This window comes from Empidonax traillii, unplaced genomic scaffold (assembly GCF_003031625.1).
Source record: "Empidonax traillii isolate 1590-97213 ecotype Southwest subspecies unplaced genomic scaffold, ASM303162v1 scaffold49:size1601597, whole genome shotgun sequence".
Classification (NCBI taxonomy): domain Eukaryota; kingdom Metazoa; phylum Chordata; class Aves; order Passeriformes; family Tyrannidae; genus Empidonax; species Empidonax traillii.
The window spans coordinates 809603-830352 of record NW_020955242.1 but is presented as its reverse complement, the minus strand read 5'-3'; the positions used below and the strand labels follow the sequence as shown (position 1 = coordinate 830352).

Here is a 20750-nt window from a genome sequence, read left to right as displayed (position 1 = left end):
AAGAGTAGAGGGCAGTTGGGCAGGACAGTGTGGAGCTTCACCACTCCTGGCAGTGTGGGGAACAACTGCCTACCAGCATGGGTATGTGGATAAACACAGGAACAGTGGTATAAATTCAGAGCGAGGATCCATCAGACTCCCCTGTTCTGCTTCCAGGAGTGGCCATGTGCAGATACTTAGGGAATAAGAAAAGACCAGGAGCAAATGGTACTTCACTCAACCTCTGGGTCTGAAGGAAGGGGATTCTTGTGTGTGCTGCCGAGTGCCCCAGTGTAGGCAGCGCTGTGTCTGAGCGGGTGTTCCAGCTGGATGTGCTGCAGGAGCCTTGGAGTGGCTGACTCTTGCACTGGGGCAGTGGTGGAGACCTGGCTGCCAAGGGACTTGCTTTCCCTCTCCTCTGGTAGCCCCAGAGATACAGCAGTGGTGCAGGAGGCTGGGCAGCAGTGTCACAGACTGGATGGATTGAGATTGTCTTGCAGTAGAAAGAATGGGAAAACACAAAGAAATCACATTTTTGAGAAGCTCAGCAGTTAAGAGCTTCTATTTAACGATCTGGTTAAAGGAGACAGGTTTTCACAGGAGTTCGTGTACTGTGTATATATTTACTCTGCATATATATATATACATTCCATAAAAAGGTGTGCTTGTCTTTTTCCCTAGGCACTCTTTGAGCAATGTCAAAAGCACAATTATAAAAATAGGCTAGTTGGGACCCTCTGTTCACCCAGTAATTAACATAAATCATAATCTAGGAAAAAAACTTTATTTTTAGGCTTTACCGTCTCCCACCAGAACAGTTAAATGGCTAGACATCAAAATTGTTGAGCTGTTTGCTATTGTTTGCTCTTCACTCAGAACAGGATTTATTTGATTTTTACACGTGCATAACTATATAAGAAGAATTCCTGAAAAATAGTCTTGTGAGTCAGATGTGGCCTGGTATTGCTCTTTCTTTATGTAAATGATGGCACGTTGTCCATTAATGAGAATGCTTAGCATTACGTTTAGCACCTACTTCAGAGGAAAAGTTGCAAAATGTTAACAAAAGAAACTTACTTTTAGGAATTTATTATTAATGACAGTGAGCAACATGGGAAAAGCCTGAAGGATTCTACAGGAGAAATAATGGATCATGCCCTGAAATGCCTTTTAATGTAATTGAAATTGAAATAAATTACAGTATTCCTGAAATAGAAAAATGTAAGTAACAGAAGGATCCATTGTGATATCCTCAGGACTTTATCAAAACTGAAATCTATTAGGGATAAGGAGAGGAACAGAAAGCAGGAGCTGTAACAAAGGTGAAATTGAAGATTTAGAGAAAAAGGACAACAGTCATAACATATGCATGCAGGATGATCTAGGAAAGAGGCCTAGAGAAAGGCTTTAAAAAGATCTTTATACAAAATAAATGTAAATAAAACTGTATATCCACTGACGTATAAAACTGGAGAAAGAAGTAAGATCCTCTTCAAATTTGAGTGCAATTTTTGAGGGCAGAAGAGAGTGAGAATCTGCTTCTGTTGGAGAATTTATTTTGGTGAAATAACTGTTGAAACTGTATTTCCATTTCTTGGTAGTTTTGTGGGGGAAAACAAATCTAACTCTGGTTACATCAAAACAAATGAAACCAGGTCGGGAAACCCAGCTTCTCCACCACTGAAGTCTGTGAAAATATGATCCAGCCTGAATACTTGGTGTGGTGTCTGTGCTAGGAGAAAATATGAACAATTCTGGTAAAGAAATGAAAGTAGGAATTTTGGGTTTGGGGTTTTTTTTGTTATTATGAAACACACAGAACGGGTGAAGACATTGCAAGCTGGATATTTGCTGCAGTGCATTTGTTTCTCAGGATCTCAAGTAGCTCTCTGATTTTAGGCTTTATAAAAGGTGTCGGTGTTTGGTTTTTGTTTTTTGGTTTTTTTTTTCAAAGTAAACACACAAGTAGCAGGATTAAACAAAGAAAAGTTTAGGTTATTAAATAAAGTTCCAACACTTCTTACTTGCTCAAAATATTTGCAGCAAGTTCTCTGGAGTAGAAAATGAAGGGAATGTGCCGTGCAATTTTTCTTTAGCCTTTTTGCAATGCAACAGGGCAATCGATACAAATCTTTGCAGTAATCATATATTGATTTTCCTAGAATATAACTCCATTTAAAGCATTTTTATCCCCAGGAGTGAAAGCATTGGAGGCTATCAAAGGAGGAAGTAGCTTTCCTTGACCCCATCTGCAGTTCACATTGATTAACAGAGGCTAGGTAAAATAAATAAATATGTGTGAGAGAGAAGAAAGAAGAAAGAGTCACAGAAAGGTTAATACTGGCTGGGGAGAAACATAATTATAGTGCATTATGGTTTTTGTAAAATTATTAGGTCAGGATAAGCTAACAAGTGACTTGGAGAAGGTGGATTCTTCATTAATTCAGAGCCAAATATTGCAATACCTATTTTTCACTGACTATGCGTGCTGCAAATTCATGTAAGGAGGAGCTTTCTGATGATCTACCCCTGTGTGTATGCAGGTTTCAGGATAGCAAAATTGAGTTGAAACTGGTAGGTTTTTACTTTACCTTGTAATGGAAAGTCTGTTATGATATACTGAGTCTGGGACAAGTTCATAGTGAGTGTGCAGAGGTGGCATTGAAAGAAGTTGGGTGAATCCATGACACTGTATTTGCATTAATTGTAAAAATGCTGTTGTTGTAAATAATTTTTAAAAGTTGAAGAAACGTGATGGATTTGTTTTTATTACTATTTTGTGAAAAAGTACAAACTGCATATTATTTTAATATCATTTTCGTAACACTGAAGCAAGTCTTCAGTGTATTGAATACAGTTTTCAGTTTTTAGCTACATACTTCCTTCACTGGAAGTGCAAAGTAGATGATATCACATCTCATGCAAGTGTTGTGCTCTTCAATGTGTTACTCTCCCACGAGACAGTAAAACCAAGGCCATGTAATAGGTAGAGGCCATATGCTGTAGTTTTTGAATAAGATTTTTCTTCAAAGCCAGGAGTTTTTGGGTTTTCTGATTCATCTTAGCTGCCTAAAAAGTCCCTGCAGCCCATCCCATGCATCTTTCAACTTTGTACTTTCAATCTGGCAGTTTTACCTCCTCTCCTGTCACTTCAGTAATTTCCTGGCCCTTACCTGCCCTTTTCTATGTTTTTGTGGCTGAAGCTGGGTTCTCACAGATCAACCTTTATTAAATTAAAAGGTGAGTGTAGCCTCATTATCCTTCTCAGTGCTCTGTAGTTTGATACTGTTTATTTTACCAGCAGCTTCAGAGATTTTTTTGCTTCAGGCAAAGCAACTACTACACACAGTCAGATAAAGTACCTTATCTGTCAGCAGCACTCTTGTGAATTAATCATAATTCAATAGGTTTACTAATCAAGATTTGAGATGAATGTTTTGATAGAGCAATCAGATTTGTCTAATCTATTATTCCTTGACAGTTGCTTTAGGCAGTGCTAACTTGGCGTTGGTACCTGGTTTGGATCAGTTTGGCGTGGCCCCACCAGTCAGTAGCATCAGTTATTGAAGTGATGGACTTATAGTCCTTTTTTTTAGTCCTTTTCCAGTTTCAAGAGAGACTGGAGTGAAGCTGAGATCAGGCAGCTCATGCCTATCCAGTGCCATGTTATCAAAACATTTTTGAACCAGGAGTTCATTTTGTAATTTTCACAAACAGCAGAACTACTCCAAGCTTGTTGACAAATCTGAGACATGATTTATGGTAGCATATGCAAACATTGCTCAGGACTGAAAGGGTCACTGGAATAGAAAGGAGATAAACTTAATATATCGTTAAGTGTTGCTAATTATGAATCAAGTCACGTCTGATGTCACTAAAATTTGTCCTTTATTTTGCCCAGTTAAACATTCTTGGGGGTAATTTACAACATACCTTGCAGCAGTTTCCTCAATTTGAAAGCATAAACGAAAGCTTTCATTGTATATTGACATATTTTTCTTGTTAAGCAATGTTTAAAGTACTGATACAAGGTGCTGTAATAGTGGGTTAGACTGCAAGTGCAAGTTTGGTACATTGTAGTCAATAATGCATTAGTGTGGGAAAATGAAGGAGAGGATTGATGTGTTTGGTGTTTTTATTAACAGGGGTGAAGAAGAAGGAAAAAAAAAAGCCCTCATGCATCCGTAGCTAAATATAGACCTTTTTTCCTATTTAATTTAATTTTTGGATATGTTTGAGTAGTATGAACACAATATATGTGTGGACCTCTAGTTTCATCATTACTTGAAGATATGTTCTTTCTGTCATGCTAATCTTATGGTACTTTGATTTTGGGGGGCCAAATAGCATGTCCATGGTGATGTGATGGGAAGTTCACTGTGGACTGTCCTCTGTACAGATGGTGGTTGTAGCTGATGCCTGTTCTTGTGCAGGCTACTATGAGAACTTTCTAACATTTATATTCTGAGGAACCACTTGACACAGAGCTAAAACCAATTCCTTACCAATGGGATGTCAAATCTTCTGCCCTACATACAGCTTCTCTTTTAACCATTTGAAAATTTGAAATACATTAGGTAAAAGAAGAAGCCAGAAAGTACCAATTCTAACATAGATATTCAGCCCTAAGCCTCAAAACCAGAAATGTACAGGTGTAACATTTTACATAGCAGAAATCAGTGTCCAAATGCTTTTACTGTTCTAGTTGTGAAGGAATTTAGTGCAGTGGAGAGTCAACTTGGACTGCTAATATTCTATGGGATAGGAATAGCCTGTCATTTATTGATGAGCTCAGAAGACCATGGTATAAATATTGTATTCACTTGAGGTTAAATAAGCAATCAGAATGCTAGATCTTTGCAGACCTGCTTTAGTTGCTTTCCTGGAGCGATCTATGAGCTCAAAAGCTCACTAACTTTCAGAATACCTGCACAGATGCTCTCTAAAGTCCTAGTGCCAATACTTTATGAACACTGCAATGGAGTAAGGATGCCAGTAGCACTGGGGGCTAAAGAGAATCAGCAGGTGAACTGAGTCACAGGCTAATGCTCATCCATATTGAATCTGCTGCAGACAGTGAGGACAATAACACCTCTCAGTAATGATCAATGAAATACTTCTCTGGTTAATTTCAGCTCAAGTGAATGGCTTCAGTATCTGCTGCACGTCACAAAGAACTTTCTTATGTCATGTTGCAAAGCAACAATGACTAGTAAAAAACCTCAAAGTGATACTCAAGTGCAAGAAAACCCTCTAATTTTACCATTTTGGGATTTTTTAGCATAGCCTACTAAATGAAAAAAAAAAAAAACAACAACAACCCCACCCCCCCTGTTTTATGACTTTCATTTTAAAATGAATTTCTTTATTTTTGCCAGTTACTACTGTGTTAAAAGCCAAAGTGAATATTATTTGTGCTCACTGCTCATAAAATACCATAGGCCTGTTTTCTATGAAGTGATGAGAATTACATTGACTTTGCCACCACAGGATTCCTTCTAATATCCTGTAAACAGTCTCATGCCCTGCATTTACTGCTGTGCTCAAATCCCATCTTTCCGTAACATTTAAAAGGAATAAAGAAAGGGCATCTTTTCCAATACCAAACTACCCTGTTGTTTCATTTGTGCACTGAACTGCTGTTGGTTACTTTGCAAGTTCCCTGTACTTCATAAACTGATCAACAAGAGTGTTCGTGTGCAAATGTAGATGAAGCTTTTTGGTGGTCAGTAAAGTACTGTGTATGTAAAGTGGTTAACTAAATTTCCTTGCTTCCTCCATCAAATTCTGCAAGTTAAAATTCCCATTCTGAGGTTCTCCACTCATTTAAAACCCTGGTGTCTTGACAGCCACCTTTGACTTCATTTTCTTCTTGATAAAATCTGTCATGACACGCAAGAGTGCCTTGCTCATGTGAGATGAATGATGGTCCTGCATGCTTACTACAATAACATGAGATTAACATAGATCAAAGATTGGCTAGAGTTATTAAGAGTAGGAAGCCTCCATATACCTAATTTATCTGGATTTTTTTTTCCCCTTTTGATAGTTAACATATCAAACTAATAAATAGCAATGAGTCATTCTGGTTCTTTCCTTTAGAGTACTAATAAATGGATATAAGTTGACAGTTTTATAATGGTGAAGAGATAAAAAGTGTTCTTGGTAAAAAGATTCTCTGTGTGAATACTTGTATGCATTTCTGTTCTCATGGTCATATATCTAACACCTGTGTGATCCCTCAGGCAATTCAGTCACTCATTTTTCCTGCCAATTTGCTTGCTTCATTTTGATCTATGTTTGCTATCATTTGTCAACTGACACCTTTAGCATGTTTTCACATCAGTTGTTTTGAGAACATGAATGCTGATAATTACATCAGTGCTGCCCCATTGCAGGAGAATAGACTAGACAGTCACTTGGGACTATTTTTTTAACAGTTATTTAACCGTTATTAATTTCTGGGTTTCATGTGTTGCAAAGTTGCTGGTTGCTTATCCATTTCTCTCATTGCAGATCTATAGGCAGTAACTAGAACTCTTGCATTAAGTGCATGTGCTCGTGGCTTCAGTATTGGAGCTTATGGTTGGGTCTTTTCCCCAGTTGTACATGTCTTGCCTCCCCTCATATAGATGTCAAAGACCTAAATAGTCTCAGGTTTCTAATGCCTCAGTTATTCTCAACTTCCTTAGCTTAGAACAGAATTCCCTAGAGTTTGTGCTCGGAAGTGTCCAGCATCTCTGCAATTTCCATGAAAAACCAGACTTTTTCATGACTTCCTGCGATTTCATAAGGGCTTCGTGCAAATACTCTTTATAGTGTCAGACATTCCTTATAATTTCTGCCTCTTTCTCATTACCGTGGTAGCTCCACCATCCAGTTCCAGCTGCTGTGTGCTCCTTTCTGTGGCAGCAATCTTCTCTCGAGCACTCACTTTTAAAAAGGAGTGTAGATGAGATCTAAGCAGTAATTGTGTTGCTCATTCATATATGGCTTTGCACAAACAAGATATCCCAGAAGACTCTTTGGCAGAGTTAATTTTCAATTTAGTCAACTGATTCATCTGGTTTTCTTCCCCAGACCTCATGCTTTGCAACATTTGATGCAAGGAGTAACTTGTCCTTGTGTGTACATAGGACTAAACATTTAACCCAGCTGTTGTCTTTTTATTTAGACAAAGATCTAAAGGCACTGTGAAATAAACCAGAAACTTATTGAAACAGAAGCACATCATTGTAACAAAAACACATTTTGTATCTCTAAGCAGTAGGTGAAGCTCCTTAACACAATTCTTAAATAAAACAAAAATCACTCAATTGGTGTTAAACAGTGCTACTGCTTTAAAAGAGACTTGCCCCAAAGGGCTTATTACGACAATTTTCCAAGTCTTTAATTTATTACGTGCTTGGTGTTTTACTGCCTTTCCCAGAATTTGGTTATCTCAGGCCCATTTTTGAGTGCTGAAAGGTCAAGAGGTGTAAAGGCACATCAGTGCGAAAATGTTTAGACTATTTGAAATCAAGGAATAAAATAGAAAGCTGTGTACTTCTGAAGTGCTTGTCCATATTTGGGAATCCAGGATAACATAATTTTAAACATTATAGTACATAATTAGCATTTACCTTCTTAACTATGCATTTTTTAATAAACGTCTAGAACAGGATTTACTGGACAGTATGGGTCCATTAGGTTTTCAACCTGGTATTTGAATGTGTGTATTGTGGGATTCTGTCTTTACTTTTTGCTTATTTGGGGTTGTTTTACTAAAATTTTGGCTTTTTATTTTGTCTCCCACAGGGAGACAAAGTGGTAAGATATTCACAATAACAAAAACGTAGCTTCTTCTGCAGTCTGCAGACACCTAAATGTACATGTGTAATAAGGAAGACACAATTTTGTTATTTAAAAATAGAAATCTTACATTTATGAATCAGCTTTTATCCCCAAGGATCCCAAAGTACTTTAGAAAACTCTTAACATGTGTTGGATCATTGAGTCACTAGAGTATTGGCACCTGTGGTGCAAAGCACAGTGGCCTTTAAAAGAAGTAAAATGCTTTAAAAAATATAGATACAAAAGATGGTAAGCATCCAGGTCAACTGCCACTAAAGTCTTCCCACCGAGTTTGATGGGAGTACACAAGAAAAAATTCATGAAATGTCATTATTTTATATAGCAGATTAAAAAAGGAAAGCACTTTCCATTTTTCCCCCCCTTAAAACACCTGTAGTTTTACAGAATCATTAATATACTACTTATGATTTCAGATCTTAAAGAGGCTTCTTAAAACCTTTTGAATTTAACTTCAATCACATGTACGTAAATTCAGGAATATTTTCTATTGTAAATTAGGGCTTTAGTTAGTAAAGAAATTGGAGTTTGAACAGGAGTAGAATGGATCCTATGATTTTGAAGGAAAATATGACTATAATGTCAAGACCCAATCTTGCTTGCATTGGCAGTGAAGAGAAATGATGGTGATGACCTTGATGGGCTGTGAATAAATACATAAAAAACCTTGAACTTACTGTATTTTAACATATGTTATCTGCCTGTCTTTCTCTGTTTAGGTGTGTTTCATGGTGATATGCATAAGAAATGCTTCCAAGATTTGTAGAGGGAAAGTGGGAATAGTTTTCCTCTTCTGTAGTAACCCAGGCACCTTCATTATTTCACTCCTGTATGTTTAAGGTCCTGGACCTTTTTCCTTCTGTTGCTTTTTGATTAATCTAACTTTCAAAAAGACAGATGCCCAAGGCTATACCCCTGAATGCACATGAAAACTGTTGTAGCAAGGTGTATGAATCTAAAATTCAACTGTGTGACATAACAGCAGCTGGTTTTCATCTGGAAGCAGAGATGCCTGGTGGTGTTAGTGCAGCCAGGGAAAACTGACCATCTCATTTGTGAGTGGTGCCATTTCACACATAAGTTGCTCAGAAACCAAAGCTGTGCTCTTGTAAAAAGATCTACCCCTCAAAGTTTTTGTTTGCACTGCCAGCTCCTGCCTCTGGGGAAGTGCCAGGCACTCCCAGGTTTGGGGAAGAGGTGCTGCTGGCACCGAGAGATGGGAAGCAGAGCTGCTGCTGTGGGTGGGCACGTCAGGGCAGGGGCTGTACCTGAAGGGGCTTGTCCAGGCATAGAGATGCTTGGCTGTGGCTTGAAGTCATCAGTACCAATTTGACTGTTGACTGTGCTCCAGTTCAAAGCCTGAGTCAGACTGATGTGTTTTTGTCTTTCTTGCAGGTGTTCTGTGCCAGGTAGTGTAGCCTCATAGGCCCTGCTAAACTGGGAATGGTACCAACACCGTGGAATGGTTTGGGGTTTTTTCTGTTTAGTGTATCAACATTTGCAGTCACAGTTGCTGTGTGTGAAATATTTCACAATCCTGAGTCATAATAAGTATTAGAATATGTTTTACTAAGATCAAAAAATTATCCTTAGCATTATCACTCAATGGTAATACAAGTGGTGTTAAGTTCTTTATAGAAAAAATGTGCTCATATTCTTTATCAAGAACAAATGATCTTGATGAAGACCTCTGGTAATATACAATGTATTATCATTATTAAAAATGTATTTCACTTGAATTATTTCTCATAATAATTACCTGTTGGAAGGGAGATAAAAAATACTCTTCTCAGAGTCCAGTGGATTTAGCTTAGCTTTGAGAAACTTGGTACACAGCAGCAGTAGCAGCCCAGGTACATTTTTAACTCCTGGGAAACATTCGAATGAAAGAGATGTTTAATTTCTGATGTAGTACTCCTCACCTTTTTTTTTTTTTTTTTTTTTTTTTTTTTTTTTTTTTTTTTTTTTTTTTTTTTTTTTTTTTTTTTTTTTTTTTGGCAGTTGCATGAATGAGTTTGATTTCTGTAATTGAAATATTTTGATTAATTTGTTTCATTGGACTGAAAATGTCAACAACATCGATTAAATTTAGATATTTTTCAGTTTAAAGTAAGTGGTAAAAATTTTTGTAGCTTAATTCAAGATACACTTGAGAACATTCAAGTCTAAAAGAAGGCAAAGTTAATTTGTTTCTTACCCCACTGACCATCCTGCTAATATTCACCATCCCTTTGTAGCATGAGTTTCCAAGTGTGTAGAAACCTTAAATCCGGAAATCATTTTGGCATTCTCATATGACTGACTTAAATAAATCTTTGGCTTGGGAATGTTTCCACACTCAACATCTCTCTCTCAAAATCCCCTCCAAAGAGAAGTAGTTTTAAATCACAATTAGTCTTTATGGCTTCATATGGTTCAGTTGCCTTTGCAGCCCTTGGATGTGTTAGCAGGGTAGGGTGGAGGTGAAATAATTACATAATGTCGTTATATAGAATGTAAACCTGACTAGGAACCTAAAGGTGGGATTCTTTTTTTTCTAAACTCTTCTCCTTACAAAGGCGGGGGGCAGGTGGGAAAGAGGCAGCCATTGCCATGGGACATCATTTGAGAAATATCCATAATTATACTTTATCCACTTCATTGATTTCATGCAAACAAATGGCTCTTGTATGTATGTTTTTGGTGGGTGGGTTGGTTGGGTGTCATAAGAAATTAATATGCTTTGGAAGATGTCCAGAGCTTAGATAATGCCTTTTTTTTTGGTTTTGGTTTTGGTTTGTTTTTTTTTTTGATACTAGTTAACAAATATTCTAGAGTTGAATTATGTAGCATTTGAGTGTTAGAATTAGAGTAGGATAAATCAGAACAAATATTAATAACTTGCCTGTACTCTGCATGGGCAAAATTTGTAGTCAATAATAAAATATTGTTAATCAGTGGATTGATTTGAACATAAATAAATTGTTCATTGATGCAGTTGAAGCACTAAATTTAAACATTGTCATCTATGGGTGTGTCAGATCTGAAGGCAACATTGCAGATGTTGATACTAATCAGAGAAGGGGATTTTTAATGGAGATATCCACCCTCTAGAGAATGGAAAGGGTAAGAGTTTTCTAATTAATATGATGCAAGATGATCAAAGCAGATCATCAAAATATGCAGTAACTACTGTACAGTCATATCTCTACTAATGGCTCTCGCTGTCTGCCTGTGACTGAACTGTAGAGAGAGGGAGGGGAAAAGTAGTTCAGAGTTCAAAGTAAAAGGGTGGGGAAATATTTTCCCAAACACGTTCGTGATATTTGAATCCCTGGGTCATATCTGCAAGAGTAAGTTGAAGTTTTATGCATTGATTTTAGATATATGACTTTCACTGATCTGGAAGTTGTAGTTCAGGAGACACTGAGGTCCAGGTTTAATCCTCCAGGAGGTACTACTTGCCATGATGTTTGGTGCGTTTCTGTTAGCCATACATTGAATCAGAACCAAGAGCTTTGTCAGTTGTTGTAAACAGCTGATCTTTTCCTCTTAGCAGTGCGTTTTCATCAAGTTATCTTTCATGATGAAGAAATTGAACTGAGATTAGAAGACTTATGTATTTCAAAATACAAGGACATTTGAGTCTGAGCACAAGGGAGGATGCCTACTCTTTTCCTCTTTAGCACCTCTCAAATTCATTGGAATATCTTTATTAGTTCTCTGAAGACTGAAAAGTCTTTGAATTGTCAGTGGCACATGTTCTCACACACAGAAATCTGAGAGAAGCTGAAACTTTTTTTGTTGTGACTGGCACTTGCAAGACATCAGTAAGTAAAATGCAGTATGTAATGCAGTATGTAGCTGTGAACAATTTCTTCCTCCTTTTTCTGTGTTCATATTTTATTTACTGTAGCTTGCTCTCAGTGCTCCAAATAATCTTAAAATAAATCTGATCCTATTTGATAAGACCAACAGTTTCTTCCCATCTTCTCCAATCCAATCAAATTCCTTATCAACCTAAAAATAATCACAGCAAGCCTCTTGAGAATTACCTACAGCCAATACCTGACTCTGCCCGGAATACTTCCTCAGCTCTTAGGGAGAAGGGAGTGCCAAAAACAATGCCAGTAGTCTGGCTTCAGAGAAAGAGATCTTACTCACTGACCGCTATTGCTTCATCTAGAGGTTTTCTTCTGTGTGCACTTACAGCAGTGGCTACTCTGGGCAGATCAGAAAGAGAGAAAAGGCATCTAGACAGGTAATTTCCCCCAAGCTTTAGAAGTTTAGACAAACTGCATTTTAAAATGTGCTTAGTAGATAGCAGTAAATAGAAATTTTTACTGCAAAGCTCTGGGATGTTTAGGGAACCACCACTTGGACAAATTGCACACTGGTTGCCATTTCCAGATGGACTTATTATAGGTATAAAACATTATAGAATTGACATTGCTGTGTTTTCTATGGTGAATGAAGTAATTGTTCAGGAGAAAACAAAATCAAACAAAGGCAAGCAGTGTGGTATCCATTGCTAGCTAGGAAACAATTACAAAGTGTGCCAGAGCAGCTTCAATAAGCAGGAAGGTTCTGTGGTATCTTAACCCAGTAATGCTATATTGCATGGTTGAACACCTCAAATGAAGTCAGAACAATTAAAGAATGAGAGACTTATTTTAAAAGGGGGGGGGGGTTCAATTTACGCATATTATAGTAACTCAATCTCTAATTGGGGTAATGTTGTGTCTGGTGATGAGCAGATGCTGAAGTGTCTGAAATTAAATGAAATGAATGACCCCTTCCATAGTCATAAACTGTAAAGGAAAGAAGGACTTACTGAAGGCCATCTAGTGACTTCCTGGTCATGCCAAGGAGAGCATTACCCTCTTTGGAACCTCAGTCCGAAGCTCTGTCTGCTGGAGCTCACTGCCTACTTTGTAGGGAGAGATGCTCCAGCTTCCTTCAGGCCAGTACTTTGATTCATGACCTGTGAACATATTTGAATGGTGCTGGAGATGCAGCATGTGAATTCTTACATTTTTACTTTTATAAAATGTAACTCAGTGAAAGACACAAAGGGAAAGTTGCCATTTTACTCATGAGTGCTTGTTTCTTGTTTTGGGCTCAGCAAAAACGACAGCGAGGGCCAACTCATTTGATCACCATTATGTGTAGTAATTTGTCTGAAGTTATTTTCTCATTGTGCTTCTGAGAGCATGACAGAATAGGAAGGGGGGACAATATACACCTGTTTTTAATATTTTATCATTGACATGTGACAGAAAATCTCCATTTGAGCTCAGAGGTTGCAAGCTATTTTATTGCAAAAGGAAGCAACTTGTTTGTACTGGTTTAAGAATTCAAACAGAATGCTTAAAGCAGCAGAAACTGTGTTAATAATACTGCATGAAATAAATAAAAATATATTGAAGGGCTTTAGGAGATACAATTTGTGAATGAGTATATATGAGAACAAAAATGAAACCTGTAGTATTTGGGTGGAAATTGTTCCTCAGGCTGCAAACTGCCTTTAGGTCCATATGCTTCTCTCATCTGCATGTACAAAGGAGTCTGTGCACAGGGGAGGAGAGAAATGTGGCCCTTTATGATGAGTGAATTGAGAGCTTGAGTACACATAAACACTGTACGATTAGCACAGCCCAAGACCAAAGGTACTGCAAATTAATTGAGCAAAAGAATTTGTGTACAGTTGGCATGTCTGTTCTTACATGAATCAAAAGGAGGAGTTGGGCAGAGCTCCTTCTAGGAAGAAAAGAAAAACATATGTTAGTTATTGTATTGAGAGGATGTTTTTATGAGAAAAGGGGATGCTGCTTCATTAATAACTGACATGTCACACCAATTCTGGTAGGTCTGATAGATTAAACATGAACCTCTCATTATTCAAGCAGCTGAAATGTATTGGCTGCTTTACCCACCTAATATTTATTCCTTGCACAGTATAACTACAAAATTGACATCTTCTTTTAAAATTGTTTGGCTGTAATAAATATAAAACTTTCACTGCTGATGTAAAGCATTGCTAGCTGGCATCATTTCCTATCCCTTTTTAATTATTCTTGACACTGTGGAGAAACATCTAATATAAATCTGTAATGTGCTCTGATGACAAACTACACGGTTGGAAGACCATGTAATCTCTCCACAATTAATTAAAGTGCACAGAGCTGCTTTTTTTTTTCCCTTTTTTTTTTTTTTTATCTTATTTTTCACCCCCCCAGCAACCAGATGCCACTGACTGGCTCAAATAACATTGCTGTCAACTGTAAAAAATTAAGATCCAAACCCTAAGAAAGGTACTTAAATAAAGAAAGCAGATGCCAGGTTACTTTTTGATATTGTGGCATACATCTTGGTGGAAGGCACTGTTGTTCAACATCTGTAGCTTTACATAAATCTGTCGGCAGTTTATTTCCACAAGTATCTGTCACTTCAGCAAATCCTTTATTGAAAACGATGCCAATCGGTGTGAATAGTTCACCACCACGCCTAGAGCAACAAAATTAAGGAGGATTTTGCTGCTTTTTGTTCAATGGGCATAGCCTTTGTTTTTGAATGGGTGTGAATCTGCTTCAGAAGAGCTTTAGCTCTGTGCTGGAAGCAGTTAGCAATGCTCTTAGGCTCCTGGACACGTGGAGTCGATCAAATGCAAATTAATAACAATTTTTAGACAACGTAAGAATGTTGTTGTAACGTTTATTGACTGTAATAATACTGTGGATGGAAGACAGGTTAATAAAAGGTGTTTATTAAATATTACTGTACAACCATATGACTTTTGGTGGTGAAGTCCACAGGAAACTGCAGGTGCAGGTTAATTTACAAGATAGCAGCAAAAGTTCCGATACTATTAATTAACATTAACAACGAAAGATTTCATAAGCACCCTGATTTTTGTTGATGTTACAGTATGGAAAAAACCCCCCCTCTAAGTTATTGTTTAACATGGCTATTTTTACTGAAATGTTTGAAGTATGTTTGGGTGCTTTCAACCATTTCTGTAACATTAGAATAAAAAGGATGTTATGTCAGTGTCAGTGTTGTTCCTACCCACCTAGCATGTGTATTTAGATCACTGAAGTAAAATGTTTTGGGTTTTAGAGTTATTTGGAAAAACTCTACTACGCTTTGTTGTTAGGATTGTTTTGTTATGAAAAAGAGTTTTTCAAGCATCATGAAATAAATTGCTGTGGTTGTTAGCGGGGCCTTTTGTGGGTGGAGTGTGCAACTGTTGTAACAAGCAGAGAGAGAGTTTCCGATCTCCTGCACATCTGCCGTGCGCGGTGCAGCTCTTTGTGCGGCTCCGAGCACAGCACCAACTGTAGGGCAGATGTCCCAACAATTGATCTCTCCAGGATTAGCAGCATTGTATAATAAACACGGAGTCGTGGAAATAATAATAATAAAGGTGTGCTGTCGTGTTCTGGGGAGGTTTCTCTTTATGAAACAACGTTGGTGTTTGTGAACAGTTTTCTTAACTCACTTTTGATTCACATTTCTCTTTATGCCTCCATTCACTCCTCAAAAATAATGTGAATCAATAGGTTTACAGTCCATTTCCTTGCTGTGTGGAGTATTTCTTTAAAGAAATTACTGCAATTGTTACAGAATGAGGAGGGTGGGGTTTTGTGCTACAATACAGTTGACACAACTAGAACCTAAGCTACACTGTACTTGTTGATGTTTCTCTTGGAGAGAAAACTCCTTTTTAGCAAACTGTACTGACTCATCAGTTTTCTGATTCAACTTACAGTGCTTCCCCTGAAACTTTTTAAAAATAGAGCAATCAAAACTACAGAGCAGTTCCTACATGGGGAATATGATGATGTAAATCCATATTAAACTGATACAAACAATGTATAAGCTTTTCTGTGCTGATTAATTTTGCCGTGTTTTTTAATATACTTTGTGTTCTGTCAATGAGTTTAGTGTACTCTCAATTATTACATCTTTGGAATCGTTTTATTTGGAGTTAGTTACAGCATAATCATGTTATTTATAGTTGCATTATAGTTAAGGGACTCGAAACTCTGCTACAAACTATGGATCAAATTTCACTATCAAGTACCTCCAAGAAATCCCATTAGTTTCACCCCTTTTAGAGAGCTGTAACTGAGAGAGCATGTAGAGATCCAAGTGAGTGTGTTCACCTGCAAGACACTTCTTGCAACCCTTTGAGCAGCAGCCACCCCCGTGGCAGGATAGTGCAGGGCAGGTGGGGGGACTTCTCCCTGCAGGAATAGGGAATAGAGCATAAAACTTGTGTATTAAAAACATTCCAGTTTGGGCAAAATCAACATTCTAAGGGTACAGTAAGTGCCAGGGGATTTTAGTGACCGCAAATGGTTAGGAGCTTGGTTTTACATCTCATCTGACCAATAGTTTATGACGCGCTGTGGTTTTTGCTTTTCTGTAACAACACGTTCCTTGGATCATTTAAAGCATTTGGCTTGTGACACCTCTGAGGCATGGGTTAGCTGCAAGTAATGCATACTTTGATGTGTCTTATTGTTAAATTATATAGTGCGTACAGTATTTCATTTTATTTAATACAAATCATTTTTATTTACTTAAAAGGAGCAAGCTGTCTTATTATATGTGTTTGGCTTAGAAACAAAGGAATTATATTCTTTTAAGAGGTGTTTTATGTTTTATGGTTACTGAGAGAATAAATGGCCTTTTAATAGGCATTTATATAAGTGGGATCCATGTCTCCACTCTATTATATATTTTCAAATAATTAAAAGTGCTATACGAATGCTATATGATAGCCTTCCAAAAAAAAAAGAGAAGAAAAAAAAAGAGGGAAACCCCATGTGGTTTAAAATCTCAAGGAAAAAAATCCTGTTTCTTGGGGAGGGGAGGAGGCAGAAAGGTTTATTAGGGTAATTTAATTTCTACTGATGCTACAAACATGCATGGGATGAGGATGTGGGAGTTCAAATGTAGACGCTGTTTGTACTGTTCCCTACAGTGACCTGTTCTTCATTGAGACAGTCAATTGACACAGACGCCAGTGCATTTATTACTGAGTCTACTGTAAATGAGACTTTCAGTCTTGCCAGGGATAGATATTTTTCCTGTGTTCACCACTATCACACATCACGTTTGAGGACGGGGTAAAAGGAACTTTTAAAACAATAATATCAAACAACTTGGAAAAAAATGTTAAATATTACCATATGAAGAACTGATTAAATTTGTATGGTTTTCTTTCAGTAAAAATTGATATGTGATGAAACACAGTGCAGCTGGATAACTTGTTTTGGCTAACGTTCCAGTGTTCTCTGATCTCTTTACCCAGCTATATATAAAAAAAGAAACCATATCAGCATCCTTGTTCCTATTGTACAGGCTCTGACATAAATGCCCCCTTCTCATTTGCCCCTTACCATCTGGACTGTAAAAAACCTGACATGAGTTTGCCAGTGAGGTATTTTATCTACATATCTTCTTCGTATTCAGATCTACTCTCCAATATCATTTTTGTAAGTCTACTCATCACAGTTTTCATGCATTTAATTTGTAAAACTACTGTACTTGGGTATTTCCAATCCAGCAATGCTGGGGAACCAAGGAGCAGACGCTGCTCATGTTTCCTTTTTGGCATAGCCCAGAGGCAAGTGTGTCCTGATAGCTGGGAACTGAAAACTAGGTCTCAGAAATTGTTTTGTGTTGTCCTTCAGACTTTTTGGGGTCTTATACATGGTTATTAATTAGTGAAAATGCCACAGGGTTTAGGTGCCTCTTCCTGTTTCATGGCAATACAATTTTTTTGATTGTTTGTTTATATATTGGGTTTATGATTGTGGTATTTTTTTGTGTTGAAGAAACTTAGGATCATTTCTTCCACGAGGATAATGGGTTTCAATGATTTTTGAAAAGGCATAAGAACTCTGTCAAAGTCATAAACTTCTGCTTGTCAATATCAGAGGTTATTTTAAAATTCATATTCCTTATGAATATTCCTCAGTGCCTGAAATGCATGATTATGAGTTTAGGCTAGTTTGCTTATTTTAAATTCCTTTCTTCAGCCAAATGTCCTTATATTGCAGGCTTTTTGGCTGGCACAGGAAGATCAGACTTCCTGCACATTGATGTAGATAGAATTTTTCTTTTATTTTGGGAGTGGCAGGGGGTTGCTACAAAGTTTAATTTTCCATTTTGTTAACTAAGAACATATGCCAAGGGTCTTGGACTCTCTGAAGTACTGACTGACATAAAATATAATGGCAATCCAGCATGGGCTGGGGCTGAAGAATTTTGGATATTGTCCCACTAGATACTGGAAGACTGCAGATTTTTTTAACTGGGATAGATAGCATGGGTAATTTGCTCTTCACTTTGGCACACTCTGTTTAATTGCAGCTACAGCAGAGCAAAACCATCTGCTAAAGTGATCAAGGTCGTAGTTTTTGAGTTATGAACATTAGAGAAAGTCATAGATACAGTTCTTCTTGTCATTTCTTGTGGTGGAACCCCGCAGAGAGAAACCCCATCCTTGGTCTGCAGTGGTTGTCTCTATTGTTTGATAAGTGCCAACCATGTGTTCCATCCCCTGCCAGTCCTGTGCTGCTGCAGCTGCTACCACACTGTGCTGCTTCTGCTTACTCTGCTTGTCAGTGTTGTTCCTAACTCTGCCATATTTTTCAAGGGTGTTTGGTGCAACCCTGTGTTGGAAAACAGGAAAAAACAAAAAAAAGCTTCCTAACTGCTGAAGTCTCTCGTTAGGGACTGCACAAAGTGAAACCTATGGAGCTATGAGGTTTTCCACACTTTGGAGTAACAAAGCTTTATTTTAATAATTTTAATCAGATTTTCTGTTTTTGATGCTATCAGAAAAAATATTCTTTGCTCAGGAAAAGTTTATGCCTGTGGAATCCTTGGACCATCTGTCAGGATTGGAAAAGGAATGATTTCTCTGTTCTTGTGTTTGCCTCTGCCCATCACTCTGATGGCTTCCAAACTGCTCCTCATTCTCAAACATAAACCTGCTCTGCAAACATCTCCACAGATGCTTTTTTTTTTTTGTATTTAGAATGCTAAACTTTTATGGGGAAAGACACAACTTCCCTAAAAGAAAAAAAAAAATCTTAAGACCCCCAACAGAGAATTAAATAAGAATGGGAACTTATATCCCCACAGAATTATCTGAATTTAAAAGGAAATATCTGCGGTTCAGATACTATTAACACTCCAGTTCTTCAGCAGCCTTGCCATTCCTATGAATTTAACGCTCAGTAAATGATAATGAACTTATATACTAAAATAGATACATTTTCTGTTTCACATGAGGAAGGCTTATTATTATCTACTGAATGGTAGGACAGAAAAGATGGCAATGTATCTTTATCACCAAAACACTAATAGCAGAATTCTGACATTCTGATGAGGTTCTCATTGTGTTTAGCTTGCCTGAACATCATTGTTTTATAAGGATATGACACCTCCTTTTTGTGACTGCTAGCAATGCACAATTATACATGTGTGGATTTTCTATGCTCAGAATTCTTGCTGTGTAAGTGAAAAGTGTTACAGGACCTGCTTTTATTGTCCAAACCCTTAACCATGGAGATGAAGGCTGATATTCTAAAGGGAGCAGTCAGAAACTTCTATTCTTTGAACAAAATTCTGATGCAGTTGTAGGCATTTTCTGGACACACAAAAAAAGATCATGGCCTTTTATGCCCTTTAAAACTTGCTTGTTTCATTTTTCTATCTTATCGTTGCTACCATAGCTCTCTTTCCGTTCATATCAGTTAATGTCACATTTGTGTTGCCACCTTAACTTTCTAGGGTAAAGAGTATCTTAGTCATAAAAATATAACAGCTGCTGTGAAAGTTCAGATGAAAGGTTCACCTGATTCAGCAATCCAATCTGAACTGTGCCTAGTTTTGAAAGCATAGAGGAGTGGAGAGAGGATGCTTGAAGGCACAGACTGGTTTTCCACATTTCAAACTTGCTGCACATTTATGTGAAGATGATTTGGTCTAAGTAAGTGGGAGTTAAATCTATTGAAATGCAGTAGAACTTTGCAAAAATAACTTTAAAATGCACGTACAATTCACATGCATGCGTATTAATTCTGATTTCAGCATGCTGTGGTGTATATGCTAAGTTCTGACTGACTACCTTAAGTCAGAATTTCAGTTTGGACAAATAAAACCAAATTATTTAATAGATGCACAGAACTGAGTAAGCAATTATGTAAGTTCTGTGATACCTTTGTTCACATAAGAGAAGTGCTGCATCATGTTCTCTGTAGTAACGTTCACTCTTTAAATTTGAAGGTGAAATAATGGACTTCATGAAGTCAGTCATTTCTGCAATTCCTTCTTTCCATAAGAGCATCGTCTGCTCTGTAACCCACAGAACCAAAAAATTTTCAGAATTACTGCCACCCCCAAAATTACACTCTGTTGACCTGAAGCCCAGCCAAACTAAGTACTGTATGCATGTGTGTATGGGATGATATGTTTTCACTGGGAGAAAGATGTTCAATTTTTTAGACTCCTTTAGAATATCTTTTACATTTTTCATTTAAATAACATCAGTCCATAAATATAACTAATTGGAAGAAACATATTTAAAAATGGTGTATGTGTGGTACTTCTGAGAATTGGCTTCTGCCTGAGCTTTGTGGCTACTGCCTCTTTTTAATTCTAAAATACTGGTTCTGACATGATAGAGAGGCAGCAGAAATGACCCAGAAGAATCAGCTAAATCAAAGGAAAGCAAGTGCAAGGAAGCAGTAAAAGAAATTTTCTTTTATCAATTCAAAGTCTTGTCCATCTGCTCTTAATTTACTGTCATGCAGATACTGGATCTTTCACTGCTGTTGGGCCACACAATGAATCAAATCCTGTTTCCTAATTTCCACCACTCTAAGTTATGTTCCTAGGAAATGGAATTCTGCAGATTC

At 37.4% G+C, this 20750-nt stretch overlaps 1 protein-coding gene across 3 annotated transcripts in view; it reads left to right on the top strand.

Moving 5' to 3' along the window:
- FTO (FTO, alpha-ketoglutarate dependent dioxygenase) overlaps positions 1-20750 on the top strand; it is a 223101-nt gene that overhangs the window by 154160 nt on the left and 48191 nt on the right. Inside the window, exon 9 of one of the 3 annotated variants that reach the window (XM_027879000.1) lies at positions 9226-9303. The exons of the other annotated variants lie outside the window; for them this stretch is intronic. Coding sequence (XP_027734801.1) covers positions 9226-9256 — 31 coding nt within the window. The 3' untranslated portion in view covers positions 9257-9303. Of the gene's footprint in view, positions 1-9225; positions 9304-20750 lie in introns of those variants that run through there. 3 annotated transcript variants of the gene reach the window in all.